Genomic DNA, 18,620 nt, shown 5'->3' on the forward strand with positions numbered 1-18,620 from the left:
CTAATTCATGGTATATTTAAATTGAATTTTGGAATTTTCAAATATTTATATTTAGTCTTTGCATATATATATTCATAAATAACACCTGACTGAATTTCCTTATAGTGCTATCTTTTTGAGGTTCTACTATCAAAGTTTTATAGCCTTATAAAAGAAAATGGTAAAGTTACCTTCCTCAATGATGCTCTGAAATGATTTAATAGTCTTTCACAGAAAATGTTACTGTGTCAGCTTTCTGTCAAATGGAGGAACATGTCTTTAGCTCTAATCCCAATAATCCTATATCTACTTATATTTTCACAACATGCTACAGAAGATGTTCACTGAGGAAGTGGACTCCCATTTCAATTGAGACCAGCAATTCTCAAATAGTAACATATCTAAAAGTTGCCTGGGAAATAATTTAAAATACCAGTTCCTAGGACCTTCATCCAGATATTCTGATTCAGTAAGTCTGATATGGGGCTCAAGAATCTGCATTCTAAGAAACACCCAAGTGATTTAGACCCAGTGGTCCCAGGAACACAAACAGAAGTATTCAGTCAAACATGCTGGAGCTGGTGAGGCTGTGAAGTCAGCCATCCGTGCAAGGGAGAGAAAGGAAACCAGATGCTCTAACATAATCTGCCCTGGCCTGGTCCTCCAGTCTCATTTCCAGGCTTCTCAAATCTGAATTCTTAAGCTCTGCATCCAGTTAAACACATGTTATACCTTTCACAGAGCTTTATGTTTTTCATTTTATTTTAGTCTCTCAACCACCATGTGAAGTAGAACAGACATTTTACAGAGAAGTGACTCCCCTACATCTAACAGACATCAAACACTGTCTGGGCACAAAGCTTCTAAAGCTAAGACCCACAAGCCTTGTCACTCTGAGGCCTTTATTTCACTTTTTAAAAGAACACCAGGTTCTTCAAATCAGGGACACCGCCACCAGGAACCATCTTCATCTTTGTGATTATAATCATGCTTAATGATAAAGTGTGGATTGCTAACTCGTACAGCTTCCAGCAGCTTCTGGACTTCCTCATCAAACGCCTCTTTGCACACCCTGAGAAAACAAGGGAACACCTCTTCTTGTACTCAGCTTTCCCACAGTCCTGTAATTTCTCTGAAGAATTTGTTTCTCAGAGAAAGACTGTTGAAGTAGAGACAAATGAACACGGGAAATGGGGCAAGGAAAGTGTGAGGGATACACTGAGGGAACGCAGCAGGGGAAGGAAAATGGACTATAGAGTAGAAATAGAAATAGATTAAAATTTAAGAGGATCCTCCAAGAGCCTTTTTCTACTCAAGCAAAATAGTACTACTCATGATGACAGCAGTTAACACTAACAGTTAGGTGTTATATGCACGGTTCTAAATACAGGTACCATACCTCTGCTTTTCCAAAGGTCGTGGCTACACCACTTCACCTTTATGAGAGAACTACATTAGCACCTGTTTTTGATAACTGAAGCAAGTCCAAAGATTTTTGCGTTTTAACACATACACAGGTAAAAAGCAAAAATAGCATTTGGCATTTGGGTTGCAGCAAGCCGTTACAGAGGCAGCAGGAACCCAAGCAGCAAGAGCGGCCCAAGTTCCTTCCCCAGGACCTACAGTGCACCTCAGCACCAGGCCGCCACAGCTTTGAACTGTCTGTGGCTATCTGTGCTATCAATTTATTTTGTGCAAAGGTCCTAAGGTATCAGAAAAGCCTAAAAGAGGTTATTTTTTGGGTCCAGGAATGCTCAAAAAATTTTCCATTTAAATTAATGGTAATTGCTTCTCTGATTTACACCATTTTGGCTTACGAAAGGTTTCATAGGAACACTCTACCTTCAGATAGTAGGAGGACACCTGTACTGCCTTACTGACTCAGCTGATCAATTCTCACAATAAACCACTGTAGATATTATCATTTCACCCATTTATAGATAAGGAAACCAAAACACAGAGATTGGAGACTAGTGTAAGTTCAAATATCTAGTAAGTTCCAGCTAGATTTCAAACTCAGGTAGTCTGGCTTTAGGGTTCTCAGCTGTTACCACTTTGCTACAGTAGGTCTCTCAAAATTCAGTGTCCTATGGGAGAAAAACAAATAAGGGCCTCAAAAACATGCAGGGATCCACAATCAGGTTGATCCTTAGGCCTGCAGTAAACAAGTGGCTTCCCAAATCCCTTGTTAGAAGAAACTTTCGCCCTGAGAAGCCAATGAAGACTTACCCTAGAACTTTCAGTTTACATTCAGGAGACCTCAGGACTTCACATAACTTCATCATTCTTTCATTCCCTAAAGTATTCTGTCTCAGGTTTATTTTTATCAGGTTTTGGTTGTTTCTAAGAGTAGAGGAGAGATCCTGACAACACAGGGAGGTCAAACCACAGTATTCCAACCTGAAGGGAAGAGAGACTAAAGATAAAATTAATTTTACCCCAGAGAGCAAGCATGTAAGAGATCTGTGAGCTGGGAGTGTAGGATGAGTCCAGAAGCTTAAAAAAAAAAAAAAATGGGGGGAGCACAATTAGGGTAAATTCAAAGAATGTAAGTACTTATAATATTCATTATTACTAGATATTTATAGACTGAATATATTCCTTCCTAAATCATGAATTGCAAGTTCATAATTATAGTCCAAGGAATAAATAGGAAAGCACACTAAGAAAAGCTGAAGCAGTTGAATCTTTGATCATCATTAAAAATATAGTACATAAGTAGACTTTTGAAATATGATATTGAGTATTTCAAAAGCAAGGTATATAGTGAGGTCTCTTAGCATGACGCCATTTATGCAAATAAAAATGCATATGCCAAAAAACATTATATCTTTTACAAGGAAACAGTATTTCAAACACACTAGGCCAGATGCCTATACAAGGGAAGGAGAACAGTTAAAAGGAGATAAATTAACCAACTAACCAACCAATAATCATTAGAGGACCCTTGCATAAACCAATAATATAATAATACCATGAACTGAGGAATTATGTTAAACTCAACCTTCTACGCCTGATGATGTCCCCAACCAACTAATTTTAATTTAATTTGCACCTTATGTTTACCAAGCCATTCAACAATTGAGTGCCTATATAGGTGCTGAGTATAAAAAAAAAATTAAGTTACTACCTACGTGGAACTGGCATTAATGTGGTAGAGCAACTCCCACTATTTATGACACAAGATAAATATCACACAAAATAAACCATAGGGTAAAAAGCACTATGAGACATAAAAGGTTTCAAGGATTCATCAGGAAACAATCATTCTAAGTTTGCAGTCACTAAAAATGGTCTCAAAATAAGAAAACTAAAACTAACAGAACTACAAAGTGAAAGACACAACTCTACAATTATAATGGAGATTTTAACATACTTTTCACAGCAATTGATTGAATTATCTGGGAAAAAAATCACTAAAAATATAGATGATTTGAATAACAGAATTAACAATCTTAATTAACTCATATACAATATGGCAACCAACAACTCTTCATTTTAAGTGCATTTATGGTACATGTATAAAAACGGACTACATACTGGGTCATGAAGCAAATAACAAATTTCAAAGAACTGTAACCATGTACAGTATGTTCTCAGACCACAGTGCTAGAGATTAAATATAAAAAGATGACAAGAAACCCCTCTTATGTCTGCAAATTAAGGAATACACTTTAAAATAACCAATGGATTGGAGAAAAAAAATCATAAGGGGAGTTAAATATTTTAGCCTCAAAAATAAATGCTACATATAGTATCAATGATAGCATGGAGTTAATGCAATAATTTGAAGGAAAAGCACACCCTTAAGTGTTGGAAAAGGAGGAAATATTTATGAGCTAAGCATCCAGCTCAAGAATTTAAGAACAGTAAAATAAGGACGCCTGGGTGGCTCGGTCAGTTAATCCTCTGCCTTTGGCTCGGGTCATGACCCCAGGGTCCTGGGATCAAGTCCTGCATCAGGCTCCTCGCTCAGTGGGGAGTCTGCTTCTCCCTCTGCCTGCCACTCCCCGCTTGTGCTCTCTTTCTGTCAAATAAATTAAATCTTTAAAAAAAAAATACCCATTTCCAAATAGTATTGCAATATAGCAAGTACTTAGAAATAAAGTTAAACAGCAAAATAGAGGGCCACTACAGGAAAAATTACTAAGCTTTATTGATAGAGCTAAGTAAACAAGGATCTATCATAATTGATAGATTCAATGCAATTCCAATCAAAGTGCCAGCATATGGGTAGGTACGGGTACACTTAGTAAGCCGATATTTAAAATTTTGTTTGGAAATGCAAAGGGAGAACCCAGCAACAGACCCATGCACCAATGAAGACTTGATTTATAACAAAGGTGGCCCTGCCAAACAGTGAGGAAAGAAAAAGAGTCAGTAAAATTTTGCCAGAAAAGATGAGTATCCACATAGGAAAAATATTAAATTGGACTGACCTCCAACCATATTTTAAAGTCTCAAATGCTTCATAAGTTGCCTTTTACATTTAGAAAATAGTAGAATGTCTTTGTAATCCCAGTGTCAGGAAAAATGTCCTGAACAATTACAAAAAGCACTAACAATAAAAGAATAATCTGATGTTACAATTAAGTTCTTCAGTTCCATAAAAGGCACCATAAAGAGTGGAAAGAAAAGCCCAAGTTATTGTCACATATATAAGTGACAAGGGTTTATAACCAGAATATATTGGAGGAAAAAAAAAAACCCTACAAATCAGTAAGGGCAAAAATGGCTCACTGAATGGAAAAATGAATAAGTAAAAAAGGAACTTGACAAAAGAGGAAATCCAAATGGCTATTAAGCATCTGAAAAGGTGTTGAACCTCTTTAACCAGACACATATAAATTAAAACCACAATGAGATGCCAAAACACACCTGATTCACTAAAACTTTAAAAATAAAGTCAGACAGAATGGCAAGAATAGAGAACAGGAACTATAATACATTACCAGGGGCAGAATAAATTAGTACCATCTTTTTGACAATATCTGATCAATTTAAAGACCTTTTCCCCATGATGTAACAAATCCACCCCTATTTACCCTAGATAAATATATACGTATGTGCCTCAGAATTCATTACTGAAATATTCATCAGCAGCACTGGTCATAAAATAAATGAAAACAACACTAAAGTCCACCTATAATAGAATGGTTACATAGTTTGTGGTATGGTCATTCACTGGAATACTTAACTGCGATAAAAATTAACTAACTACAACTACATGAAACAACTGGATGACAAACTCATAACAATGAGCAAAAAAAAATCATAACACAAAAGAATATAGAGTAGGATTCCCTGTATATAAAATGCAAAACCTGGCAAAATTCAACAATATACTGCTTAGGACTATATATACTCAGTCACTGTATAGATAAATAATGGCCACAAAAATCAGGATAATGGTTACTTCTTAGGGAGGAGGGAAGAAGCAATTTATAAGGGAGGAGTAAGGGAATTTAGTTTCCTGGGCAAATTCAATTTACTGACCTGGATGAGGTTATGCACATTTTTTTAAAACAGTTTTATTTGCTTGTTTGTATGTATTTTATATTTCATAGTGAAATTGTTTAAAATATGAACTTGGCAAATCTTTATTTTTTTTCTGTATATAAACATTCTTTTTTCTTTAAGTTTTTATTTAAATTTCAGTTAACACACAGCATAATATTTGTTTCAGGTGTAGAATTTAGTGATTCATCACCTACATACAACACCTAGTGCTCATCACAACAAGTGCCCTCCTAATATCCATCACCCATCTAGCCCATCCCCCACCCACTTCCCTCCATCAACCCTCGGTTTGTTCTCTATCATTAAGAGTTGTTTTACGTTTGCCCCTCTCTCTCTTTTTTAATCTCACAATCCAGCAATTGCACTACTAGGTATTTACTCAAAGGACAGCAAAACACTGATTCAAAGGGATACATGCACCCCGGGGTTTATGGCAGCATTATCAACAATAGTGAAATTATGGAAAGAGCCCAAGTGTCCATCAACTGATGAATGGATAATGAAGATGTGGTGTGTATATGTGTGTGTCACACACACACACCAGAATATTGTTTAGCCATCAAAATGAAGTCTTGCCATTTGCAACAATGAATGGAGCTAGAGAGTATTATGCTAAGGGAAATAAATCAAAGACAGATGAATACTGTAGGATTTCACTCATGTGGAATTTCAGAAACAAAACAGATGAACATAGGCAGATCTTTAGGGGTGATTGGAGAAAAAGCCAAGTTAAAGGCAATGGGATGGGACACACTCATTTCACGACTGTGGGGAAGAGCAGTGACACCAACACCTGGGGAAGGAACATCTCAGAACCTGGAAGGTGCAGGGAGTAGGAAGGACAATTAATGACTTCTCTTCCTTCCCTAGACGCAACACTGCTGCCTGGCAAAATCAGGTGGTCTGCTTCAGTACAGCTGCAGCTGGCAACCTGACCCGCTGCCGAGTTTGTCCACATGCCGTGAAAATGCAAAATCTCAAGTGGGCATGGCAGGTCCTAACTATTCTGTGCCTGATGTCATCAGTGGCAGCCCCCAAACCTGGACCCCTGTCACATGTGTACAAACACAGCCGGTACAACCTTGTTTCAGTCTGACTGATACAAACTCATAAGCTTCTCCTGACGCCAGTCCAGCTCCGAGTTATGTCACGTATGGCTAACAAGGCAGCTGTAACTATTTAGTGACACTGCCTACCCACCTGACATGACCAAACCACTGTAATGGTGACCCAAGTCAGTAGAACAACACATCCCACATTGGAGTGAGCTGTTTGTTATATGTGGAGGTATGGACCCCTGAATTCTCTTTATTGGGGATGGGACTGGTTTGGCCCAATTTTTTGCTCCCCCTTTTTTTTCTTTCTAAAGATTTTATTTATTTATTTGACAGAGAGAGACACAGTGAGAGCAGGAACACAAGCAGGGGGAGTGGGAGAGGGAGAAGCCGGCTTCCCGCGGAGCAGGGAGCCCGAAGTGGGGCTTGATCCCAGGACCCTGGGATCATGACCTGAGCCGAAGGCAGATGCTTAACAACTGAGCCACCCAGGCGCCCCTTTTGCTCCCTTTATTACCAATGATACCAAGATCAGCAGGTCAACCCAAACCCCCTTTCATGAGCTGTAATCAATAACAAAACCTGTTCGTCCTCTCTGGGTCTCATTCAGTTGGCTGAATCCAGGATGCTGAGGGCACAGCTGAAATCAACACTGCAATTTGACCTCATCCTGCGCTTGGAGTCCTAATGATGGTGGCCCTAATTAAACTGTGTAGGAGACAAATTGAACAGATTTGGCCCCGGCTTCTGTTGGTCAGATTAATGAGAGTGGCCAGTGGAATGGCATATCCATGTGAAAATTAACCAAGACTGTACTGTGCAGAGAAAAGGGATGAATATTACGAGGAGTATTTTGCTCTCCTACATATTTCATTGACAAAAATGCAAGACCCTGACAACTCTTCACTTGGGCCATTTCCTAGGGTGTGTGTGCAGTAAGCAGCCTCGAGGGATGAGGTAATGTCTCCCTCCAGGACAAAGAGCAGGCTTGCTTAGTGCCTGCTATAAAATGGTGGGTCTCTCAAGCTCCATGTTTCTCTCCTAGGATGTAACCCACTACCATGTGCAGGTGTCCATCCGAGCTGTCCACATCCACCCTGTGGGACTTGGGGGACGAAGGAAATGGACACAGAAACAGTAGTGCTTATGCTGCAATGCTAGGAGTAATCAAGTCCTCGGTCTCTGATGGGATTCTCTGTTTCCTGCCAGTATCCAGGAAATACTGATAGGCTAACTTACTAGGTTATAATGCAGGATAAAATTAAATTCCAGACCCAATAGTTACAGTATCATCATTGTGATAAAAATATATAAACAGTCAATGGATACATAGGTAAAGCAGCACTTTCTTGTAAGAGTCAGGGAGACATCTAATGTTTGGGTTTCCCACATATGGAGCAAAATTCTTGACCCAGAAGTCAGTAATTCATGGTATAGAAGTAAAAATGTACTAGCCAATATCCGTTCAAGATTTAAAAAAAAAAAAAACCTAAACAATATATGATTGAACATAAAAAGTACTCAAAACATAGGATAAGGTTTTATTAGACCACAGGCTCCTTAAGAGCATAAATAGCAGGGCGCCTATATGACTCAGTGGGTTAAGTATCCAACTCTTGGTTTCAGCTCAGGTCATGATCTCAGGGTCATGAGCTCAAGCCCTGCATCAGGCTCAACGCATGGAGTCGGCTTGGGATTCTCTCCCTCTTCTCTCTCTCGCTCACGCTCTCTCTCTCTCGCTCTGCCTCTTCCCCACCCCCTGCTCATTCTCTCCCTCTAAGATAAATAAAATCTTAAAAAATAAAAAAAGGATAGATAGCATTTTTCCAGATAAGATTTTGCCAGTCGTTTTGTTTTGTTTTTGCGAAAGAGCACATGTGCGAGAGATCTAGCACAAGCTGGGGTGGGGGAGGAGGGGCAGAGGGAGAGAGTGAGAGAGAGAATCTTAAGCAGGCTCCACACCCAGTGCGGAGCCTTACTTGGAGCTCAGTCTCATGACCCTGAGATCATGACCTGAGCTGAAATCAAGAGTCTGGCACTTAACCAACTGAGCCACCTAGGTGCCCCAAGATCTTCACTTTAATTAGAAAAATTCAAAGACAGATAGAATATCTGAAGAATGATAGAACATGGAAGACCTTAAAGCAAGTACCATTTACTTAATACCTATTCTGTCCAAGGCACTAAGGAGGACACAAAGAAATGTGAAATATGGCTTCAATACTAACATCACATAATACACATTGATCCATATATTTGAAATTCAGATTCTGATTTCTGAGACTAACTTACTTTCTATCCCATTTATCATCCTCTCTCATGTACTAAATTTCTTCTAGCCACACTAGCCACCAAATAGGTATCATTTTCCTGATGGAAAACTGAACTCACCCAAGCCTCTGAATATTGCAGTTTGGATGTCTCAAAGCCTCATACAGAATTTTTACTCCATGATCCTGCAGGTATCCAAGGTCCAGGCTCTGCAGGTGTGAGTTGTTCAGAATAGCAGAAGCCAGATCCAGACAACACGTACTAGTAAGAACACAGCCCATCAGTCTGCAAGAAATACAAAAGAGGTGAGACCTTCAGTTGTGAAGCTTCATTAATTTATTCCTAGGAGAGAAGCTGAGGTATCTGAGCCTTTTTCCTGACCCTTTTCTCTCCACAGTCCAGGATGCACAGAGGAATGTCTAATATTACCAGCAGAAACAAATGGGATTTCTTAATGAGCAGAAAAAAAAACAAAACAAAAAACAACAACAGTGGGTAAAGCTGCTTTCTCCCACAAATAGGTTATTGTCCACCAAGCTTCCCAAATCAAGGGTATAAACACTTTTTTCTGTCAAAACTAAAAAAAAAAAAAAAAAAGGATACAAGTTTACCCAAGGAACCCACAGATCTCTGTGCTTTCCGTTTCTAATATATTTTTGAAATAAAAAAAACTTTCCAGGAATCTATCCTAAAGTGCTGTTTTCCAAGAAGCAGCAGACTACATATATGAAGATATTTCCTTCAATCCTCTGTAGGGCATTCAAGAGCATTCACAATCTGCCCTCAAGTGTTCACTTTCCATATTTCATCCCCATCCTATTCATCAAGCATACCCATCTATTTTTTTTTTTCCAAATCTACCACATCTATCTTCATGTCCCTTCTCTCTTCCTACCTTCTGCCAATGATCTCTGCACCCAACAAAATCCTCTTCATCTTTCAAGGCTAAGGTGACTCAGTCCCCTCTGTCCCACTCCTTGCTCCTTGGGACTTTTATCTTATAATAATACATGGACTATGTTTTAATTGGCTTTGCATTTATTTCCCTGCCATCAGCATTTGATGAGTTACTGAAGGGCAAGTGCATCACCTTAGTAATAATCTTTAATGCCCTCAGAATGTAGCTTGTATTTGTTGTAAATTTTAGTTGAGAGAATTGGCATGGCCTGCATACAGGCTGTGAAAGTAGCTAAGAGCACAGATTTGTCTATGTGTTTACAGCAATGGTAAGGAGAGAGAGTGAACTAAGCGAACATCTTGTGTGTATAGGTCACTTAGAAACTGTGGTTAAAATAAAGGTATTGGATTTAACGATAATTTCCATGAAGTAAAATTTTGTCTTCCAGTTGAATAATAATCAAGGAAACTTCAGAGAATCACATTGTATATGTTTTCCTAAAGAAAGTACAGGTACTTATTGGACCCAAGGGTTCAATCACCTTGGTGTTTACCAATGTAACAATCAACTATTAGGGGCACCTGGGTGGCTCAGTCATGATCCCGGGGTCCTGGGATTGAGCCCCGCATCGGGCTCCCTGCTCAGCGGGAGGCCTGCTTCTCCCTCACCCCTGCTTGTGTTCCCCCTCTCACTGTGTCTTTCTCTGTCAAATAAAAAAACTTGAAAAAAAAAAAAAAAACTATTAAACTCTTGTGGAAATTTGGTTATCCTGAGTCAGTCCAGTCAAGGCAAACACCTCTGGATATACTAACCATCTAGAGTTTATAGTTCTAAAAAAAAAAAAAAAAAAAAAAACAGTGCTGGAGGTTAGACCCTTAGTGACTCAGGTGACTAGTCCCATGGGAGGCCCTGGTGGGAAAGTGAGCTGAGATCACTAAGTGACACCTCTATGTTGCTTCACTCTAGCCACAGTATTTACATAATGAAATATTAAATACTAAATTTAGTGCATCCATTTTTCAATAGGATATTGAATATATATTCAATAAGATATTGAATATATACTGAATATATTCGATATCCAATAAGAGAACTGTATGTAAGTATTTAAATGATTCTAAAATACTATCCTATGTAAAGGAACCCCAAAGTCCTATCTATACAGTAATCACAATTACATATACACATACATGTGTGTATACCCACCCACAGAATCAGAGAGAACATAATAAGAATAAAAGCAGTTGTTTAATGATGACTGACTTGTTGGTATTTTTAAAAAATTCTCTTCCTAGTGGGTGCCTGGGTGGCTTAGTCCATTAAACATTCAACTCTTGATTTCTGCTCAGGTCACAATCTCAGGGTCATGAGATAGAGCCCCACGTATGGCTTCTTGCAGGGCATGGAGTCTGCTTGAGATTCTCAGCCTCTGCCCCGACCACCCCACTCGTGCATGCATACTCTCTCCAGAAGAAAAAAAAAGTCCCTTCCTAGTTTCTTTAGAAGCTGACCTAGTTATAAACCTGAACTGAAGAAAGAACAACTAATAGAGCACAATTTCTGCCTCATGGATGTAAGGCAGCAGAGGACACACAGTAGACTCATTGGGGGTACAACCAAAAAAATACATAAAATGGCTGCTGTTCAGTCTGTTGTCTCTGGTTCTCCTTCCCTGAGGGAGGTTGAATTACTGTAGTAACTGTTTAAGAAAAATCTGATGAACGTACTTCCCCAGCTTGTCTCAGGCAAGGGGAGAGAGAGGGAATCAGCTGTTTATTCTTTTTTCTGACACTCAGCTCATCCCTTCTTTGCTCATCTCCCCTGCCCTCACAGTAGTGAAAGCACCCAAAGGAAAGTCACAGAAAACCTACTCCAGGTCCTGAAGGTGACAGCTTGGATGCGGAAAGGCATCACACAGAAGCTTTACTCCATCATCTTGCAGCCAGTTTGACCCCAGATCCAGATGTGTCAGGCTCTTGTTGCGCAGGAGAGCAGATGAGAGATGTTCACCGCTAAGCGAAGTGGCAACGCCTCAGCCTATAGGAAGGACAGTGTGAGCAAAGATGGAATCACTGCTTTACTGCCCAGAGGTTTTTATCTTTGAGAAGATTTCATGCTCTGGTCCCTTACATCTGTTTGCCAACACTCATCTCATCAAATACCCTCTTCCCTTATTACCTCTTTGCCGGTCTCACTTGGGATACTTAGGTTTGCACCAAATTGCACATACTGGATCCATGTTCTTCAGAATGTTTCTTACTATAAATGAAATGTTAACCTCTTTACACTGTGCATAAATACAGTGCCCTATTGCAGAAGTAGCTACATAGACCAGAAGAGCAGGCATATGGAACAGAATGAGAGTAATCACAATAAAGTACTTTTTGTACATACAATCAGTAGGGAAAAGATCTATTATACCATAAATAATTTGGGAAGGCAGACCTGACATATGGGGGAAGTTTAAGCCTTATAACAAATTAGGAATAATTTAACATTTCAAAAATTAAACCATAAAGTGTATGACAGTTTTTTTTTTTAAAGGAAGATATTTTCAATTATGACAAAACTTTGAGAAGTTATGAGGAGGAAGATAATTTGACTTCACAAAAATTTTAAACTCCTGTACTCTAAAAATGATCATAAGAAAGGAATACAGCAACATGCTAGGTAAATTATTTGCAATATATAAAAAATAATGGTTATAATGTATATTTACTATTAATAACCATAGTATATAACATACATAACAGAAAACATCCAGAGGAAAATTGAGCCTATGAAGAGGCAATTCCTAGAATACTAAAAGCCAAAAACATTTGAAAAGATGCTCAAAATCAAATTACTTGTAGTTATTTTCAATTATCTAAATAATACTGATGAAAAAAAATAGTAGATACCCAGTGAAGATGTTAAAATACAGGCCACTAGACTGCCGAGGAAATATGAACAATCTGGAGAAAATTTAACCACATCTGATAAGATAAAAATGTTGGTATCAATTCCATGTCTAAAATTATCTAAGAGCAATGAAGAAAATAATCACACTGATCCAGCCATACCATGGGATGCTACAGTTCTGTTTAATGGTGTTCATATGTATTTACCTGTTCTAAGCCCAGAATATGGAGCTGGACAGGCAGACTTTAGTCCTGAATCCATTATCTTCTTATGAGCATTAGGCAAGCAACATAATCTTTCTAAGCCTCACATTTCCTACTTGTCCAATGAGGCACTTAGAACTCAGGTGGCCAATTTGACACCAACAGGTACTTTTGTACAGATTAAACCAATTTAGCATAGGGCCCAGCACAGAGTAAGGACAGAATAAATGGCAGTTATTAATACCATCATCCTTGTCATTTTCATTATCATCATGGATAACAGAAGGGAAAAAGCAAGGGACAGAATATGTTTGTAACATTCTCCCTTTTAAAATATATTTCAGCTTTTTTCTCCTTTTTGCTGTCATCCTGGTGTGTGGTTGACCGTTCCTCGCCATGTCTTCTCACAAGACTTTCAGAATCAAGAGATTCCTGGCCAAGAAACAAAAGCAGAATCGTCCCATTCCCCAGTGGATTCAGATGAAAACCGGTAATAAAATTAGGTACAACTCCAAGAGGCGTCACTGGAGAAGAACCAAGCTGGGTCTATAAGGCATCGCACTTCATGAGATGGCACACATGTTTAAGCTTCATGAAGATCACATGTTCCTATCTTTTTTTTCCCACGTGTTCCTATTCTGTAACTCTATAAACATCCCTCCTACCTGGCCAATACACATGTTTTATCAGGGAAATGATTTTTCTCTGTTACTATGCCTCTACCCCAGTAAGTTGGTTCAGTAATAAATGTGAGACCTTTCAGTTGAACTGCTGTTGTGTTCTGATTTGTAAAGTACTGAAATCCCCCTCCTGTCAGATCTCACATAGCACTGTCCCATAGGACTTTCTGCAGTGATAGAAATGTCCTTCCACAACCAAGTATTTAAAGTGTGGCTAGGGGGTGCCTGGGTGGCTCAGTGAGTTAAGTGCCTGCCTTTCACTCAGGTCATGATCTCCCGGTCCTGGGATGGAGCCCTGAATCAGGCTCCCCGGATCAGTGGAGAGTCTACTTGTCCCTCTCCTTCTGCCCCTCCCCCTGCTCGTGCTCGCTGTCTCTCAAATAAAATCTTAAAAAAAAATAAGATATATTTAAAAATGTAATATACATCAGAAGGATGAAAACTAGTAGACTCTTACATGAGGCTCTGGAGATTGCACTGTGGATTTTTCAAAGCATCACTCACAAGCTTTACTCCATCATCTCCCAGGATGTTGTCTGCCAAGCACAAATGTGTCAACCTTTTGTTGCTGATGAGAGCCAAAGAAAGAGCCTCACAACCAGCCACTGTGAGGCCACAGCTTTCTAGGCTGAAGGAGAAACAGATGTAAAGGGATCAAATCCCAAAGTTCCTGTTTCTCTTCTCCTTTGCAGGGACACTAGCTGGTACTTACAGCCCCTACACCTCTACCATAGAATCAACCTTTTCAAACCTACTGAAATTACAAATGCCACTGAAACTATGTACAGGGGAGGGGAGAAGGAGGAAAATAGTAAAAATAAGCAGTCATGAAGAAAAGCAGCATTTAAAAGTCAAATAAAAGAGGAAGCAAAGGTGGCCTTCATGTAGAGTTCATCCAGGCTTCACAAATGAGCCAAGTGGTGTCAAGGCCCAAGCAGTTTTGCCCTTTCAGCTCTTCACTAAGCCACACAAGACTGCACAGAAGGACCCCAGGGAAAACAAATCAGCAAGACTAATGATAGTCTCTCTAGGTGACACTTGGGATGTCCTAAGGCCTCACACAACAGCTTGATCCCATAATCCAATACGTGATTGGTCGACAAATTCAGAAATCTCAGGCTCTGGCTTCTGACGAGAGCCGTAGAGATATTTAGACAGCAAACTGTAGTTAGGTCGCAGGATTCCAAGCTGGAAAACAGCACAGAAGAGATGACCCTCCTCAGAGAAGAGCTATGAGCACCATTCACCCAGCCAAATGGTGGTGTCTCCCAGGCATTGTGACCCATTCTGAAGACCAGCTTCCGTACTTGGAGTGAGTTCTTTAATTAGCACAAGGCTCTGATAGAGCATCAGGAAGGGAGGGGTAGGAGGCCTGTCTCTTCCATCCCCACCTCCCCAATTCCCTATGAAAATACATATGAACACACCAAAAGTATTTTTTAAAGATTTATTATTTGAGAGAGAGCAAGAGTGTGCACATGGGACAGGGGGAGAGAGAAAATCCTTAAGCAGACTTCCCACTGAGGGGCTTGATCCCATGACCCTGAGATCATGACCTAAGCTGAAATCAAGAGTCAGACGCTTAACTGATGGAGCCACCCAGGGGCCCCCTTAAAAAATATTTTTAAATGATACTCTTATTTTAAGCTAGGAGGACTTTCCTCCAACTACAACATGGAAGGTGCACTGAAGGATGCTGTGTCCTTACACTCTGACTTCTGAAACAAATGGGCAGGAAGTCAGGAGCAAAAGCTGTGATTCCCACAGTAAGAGCTCACCTATTCATGGGAGTCAGGAGTCAATTCATGTTTTCTGAGGAACCCAGTCCTTAAGAGTAGAAACAAGAAGAGGATCAGAAATAATATACTTTCTAAAAATAAAGAAGGGAAGCAGAAGAAGGAAGAAGTGCATGTAGGGCCTATACTCTTAGAGACTCCTATTTAGAGATAGCTTGGGCTGGGAGAAGGCTGGGCTTGATACCAGCTCCTAATAAGAGGAGTTCCAGGAACTTGGAATTGCTCTAGTTACTTCTTTGAATCAAGCACTTATCAACTCAGTCTCTCAGGAATTGGTTCTCTTCATCAAAATAAGGGTGTATATAGGTAGGAAAGAGAAGCTCCCTCCTCAGTCCAGAATTAGACCTCAATGGATGACTTAGGACACAGCCTAAGGCTGAAAACCTCAACTTGCCCTGAAAAGGTGTTACAGACTGAACTGTGTTCCCCAAAATTCATATGTTGAAGCCTGAACTCCCTATGTGACTGTATTTGGAGACAAGGCCTTTAAGGAGATAATTAAGGTTAAATGAGGTCATAAGAGGGGACTCCTGATCCAACAGGACCGGTGTCCATATAAGGAGAGAGGCACCAGGAATGTGCACACACAAAAAAGGCACGTGAAGACACCGTGAGAAGGGGCTACCTACAAGCTTAAGAGAGAAGCCTCACCAGAAATGCACCCCACCGGCACCCTGATCTTGAACTTCCAGGCTCCAGAACTGTGAGAAATAGATTTGTTTAAGCCACCCAGTCGGTGGTATTTGGTTATAGCAGCCCGAATAGAGTGATACAAAGGGATATTATATCAGCAGCCAAGAAGGCAGTTAGAGAAACAAGGGAAACATTGGATTTGGACAGAGCTCCTCTAGAAGGAAAAAGATTCCAATATTATGGGGCCCGTGGATAAAATATTAAAGCTTAACTAAGGGACAGAAAATAAGTACATTTATGAAAAAGAGAAAATGGGGAAACAGAGGAAAATGTTTAGAACGGCTTGCTTTACATTTTAAACGTACATAAAAAGATGCAAATTCTCTGAAAGAAGAGCACATCCTAAGTGGAGATCCAACCGAGAAAGGGAGCAGGTTTAAGATAAAAACAGTGCAACAGATTTAAAAAAAGAGAAAACTGAAATCTGTATTTCAAGCAATAAAGAACAAAAATCAATGACAATTTGAGAAACACCCCAAAAAGGAAGGGGAAAAAAAGATTAAAATGACAAAGTAGGGTGCCTGGGTGGCTCAGTTGGTTAAGCATCTGCCTTCGGCTCAGATCATGATCCTGGGGTCCTGGGACTGAGCCCAGAGTCCCTGCTCAGTGGGGAGCCTGCTTCTCCCTATCCTGACCCTGCCCTCTTCTGTGCTCTCTAATGAATAAATAAAAAATCTTAAAAAAAAGAAGTTCTTCTGGGCACAACGAGGTGTTACTAGTATGCCCAAGATTTTTGTTTTTTCCCTTATTTGCTCAACATATTTTAAAAGCTACCCTATTATCAGGCCCACATGTGGAAAAGTTATCAGGACAAGGAGAATAGATCTTTCTCCCCTACCAGAGGGGAACATTTAGTAAATATTACAGTGAAATAGTCACATGAAAATTCGTGATTATATGTACCTTTCCAGTATGCTCATGTACAAGGGATAATAGGAGTCTCTCAGCAATTTAAAGTTTTCTTAAATACTTTAAAATTTGCAAAGTCCCTATGGTAATTGGGGATATTTTTGTGAGGCAGCCTGGCAAAGACCTACTAATTTGTCAATACTCTCACTGCTCACATCATCTAGAATCAGTGGGAAACTAAAATATCAAAATGCAATTCTGCAATGTTGAGCTCAGCATGATCTATGCACAAACCAGACTACTGTGGCCAGTCGACTGTCCATAGCTGTTATGGGGTCTAAAGCAAGCATAAAACTGAAACTTTTCCCATAGTGTTAATAGGAGGTCTATAAGACTATCGATTACTTCCAGGGGTCAGCCACAATGGGAGAACGTCCAATCCTACATAATGCCATGTTCAAGAATTACAAAGCTCTGATGACTTCTGCTGCCAAAACATTGTTTACTGGTACAAGGAGCCCTAACTAATTGACCCAGATGGATGGCTTCCTATTTGAAAGCCTACTAACTGGGTCTCATCAAGGCTCATCAGTGGAAAACATTCAAATGTCAACTGATGAAAAAGATCTTACCAAGTCCTGCTGCTCTGTCAAGTACCAAGGCATTTTGTCTTGGACCCACAGCTCCCGCCGTGAGAAAACATCTTCCCCTCCATTTAACAGCTTTTTGCCACTAACATGTTAGTAGCAAGAACCAATGACCTACTTCTCACCTGGGTTCCAGACTAGAGGTGGCAGGTTACTGAAAATTCTTCACAATGTCTTAAAACTACTTCACAGACAGTAAAACCAGTACCAACCTGGTCTGCTGACAACTGAACTCAACCCATGTTCAAGAAGCATCCAGCAACTTTCCAGACATGCCCTAAAGTGAATTTCATCCTACAAAACCTGGTGAGACTTAAAGAATCTCCAGTGGTAATATAGTTCACCTGCCTATTGTCAAAAAGGAGGTCTTGTTCCTTGTGCTTTGTATGGTTTATAATTTGCTTCTGACAAATACAGACCTATCTTGGCCTTTCATACATCGAGGTTCTGTCTTGCCCCACCCTCCACCCTCCACCCTCCCCCACCCCCAAGTGAATCCAGGGATTATAAAAACTTCTAAGGTAAAATTTACTGCAAGGATTTTTGTTTTGTTTTGCTTTTGGTTTTGTTTTGTAAGAAACTGAATTAAAAACCTTTCATTGGAAAATAAGATCTCCCTTGAATTCGGTCACACAGTGTGGGGACCAAGTAGGATTGCCAGCCCTCTCACTTGCAGAAAAAAAGCAGACCCACCACTAGGCTCCGCAGTGTGTGAGGGCACAGGAGTACTGTGCCGGCTGCCAGGTGCCGTGCTCTTCCTCCTCGGCCTTCTGTATGGGTCACCGAGTTGCAATTATAAGGTGACGGTGATTCACTATCAAAACAAGGAAAGCTCATCTTCATTAAAAAAAAAAAAAAAAAAAGGCGGGGCTGGCGCCTGGATGGCTCAGTTGATTAATGTCTGCCTTTGGCTCGGGTCGTGATTCCAGGGTCCCTGGGATCGAGTCCCTCATGGGGCTCCCTGCTCCATGGGGAGCCTGCTTCTCCCTCTGCCTCCCTCTCTGTCTGTCTCTCATGAATAAAATTAAAAGAAAAAAAATCTTAAAAAAAAAAGGTAAAACTGAGCCTGCTTAGCATTGCCCCTAGTTACCACTAGTGCATTCTTTCCTGTAAGCATTCAAAGATACA

The 18,620-nt window shown here is 40.0% G+C and overlaps 2 protein-coding genes across 2 annotated transcripts in view; one reads left to right on the forward strand and one right to left on the reverse strand.

Moving 5' to 3' along the window:
- Nucleotides 1-918: 918 nt before the first annotated feature.
- NLRP14 (NLR family pyrin domain containing 14) overlaps nt 919-18,620 on the reverse strand; it is a gene marked incomplete at its 5' end in the record, with an annotated part of 30,568 nt that continues 12,866 nt past the window's right edge. The window contains 7 exon segments of the mRNA XM_036089278.2: nt 919-1,051; nt 2,209-2,379; nt 8,946-9,110; nt 11,595-11,741; nt 11,743-11,760; nt 13,965-14,130; nt 14,496-14,695. Of these exon segments, the coding sequence (XP_035945171.1) occupies nt 919-1,051; nt 2,209-2,379; nt 8,946-9,110; nt 11,595-11,741; nt 11,743-11,760; nt 13,965-14,130; nt 14,496-14,695 (1,000 nt within the window).
- LOC118533828 (large ribosomal subunit protein eL39-like) lies at nt 13,207-13,379 on the forward strand. Its single transcript, XM_078059170.1, has one exon. It carries the CDS (start codon nt 13,224-13,226, stop codon nt 13,377-13,379), a length of 156 nt encoding a protein of 51 aa, XP_077915296.1. The 5' UTR covers nt 13,207-13,223.

Source organism: Halichoerus grypus, chromosome 11 (genome assembly GCF_964656455.1).
Source record: "Halichoerus grypus chromosome 11, mHalGry1.hap1.1, whole genome shotgun sequence".
NCBI classification, from domain to species: domain Eukaryota; kingdom Metazoa; phylum Chordata; class Mammalia; order Carnivora; family Phocidae; genus Halichoerus; species Halichoerus grypus.

Bases quoted from the DNA above. Each gene is read 5' to 3' on its own strand.
- LOC118533828 (XM_078059170.1), top strand. From the start codon at position 13,224: ATGTCTTCTCACAAGACTTTCAGAATCAAGAGATTCCTGGCCAAGAAA.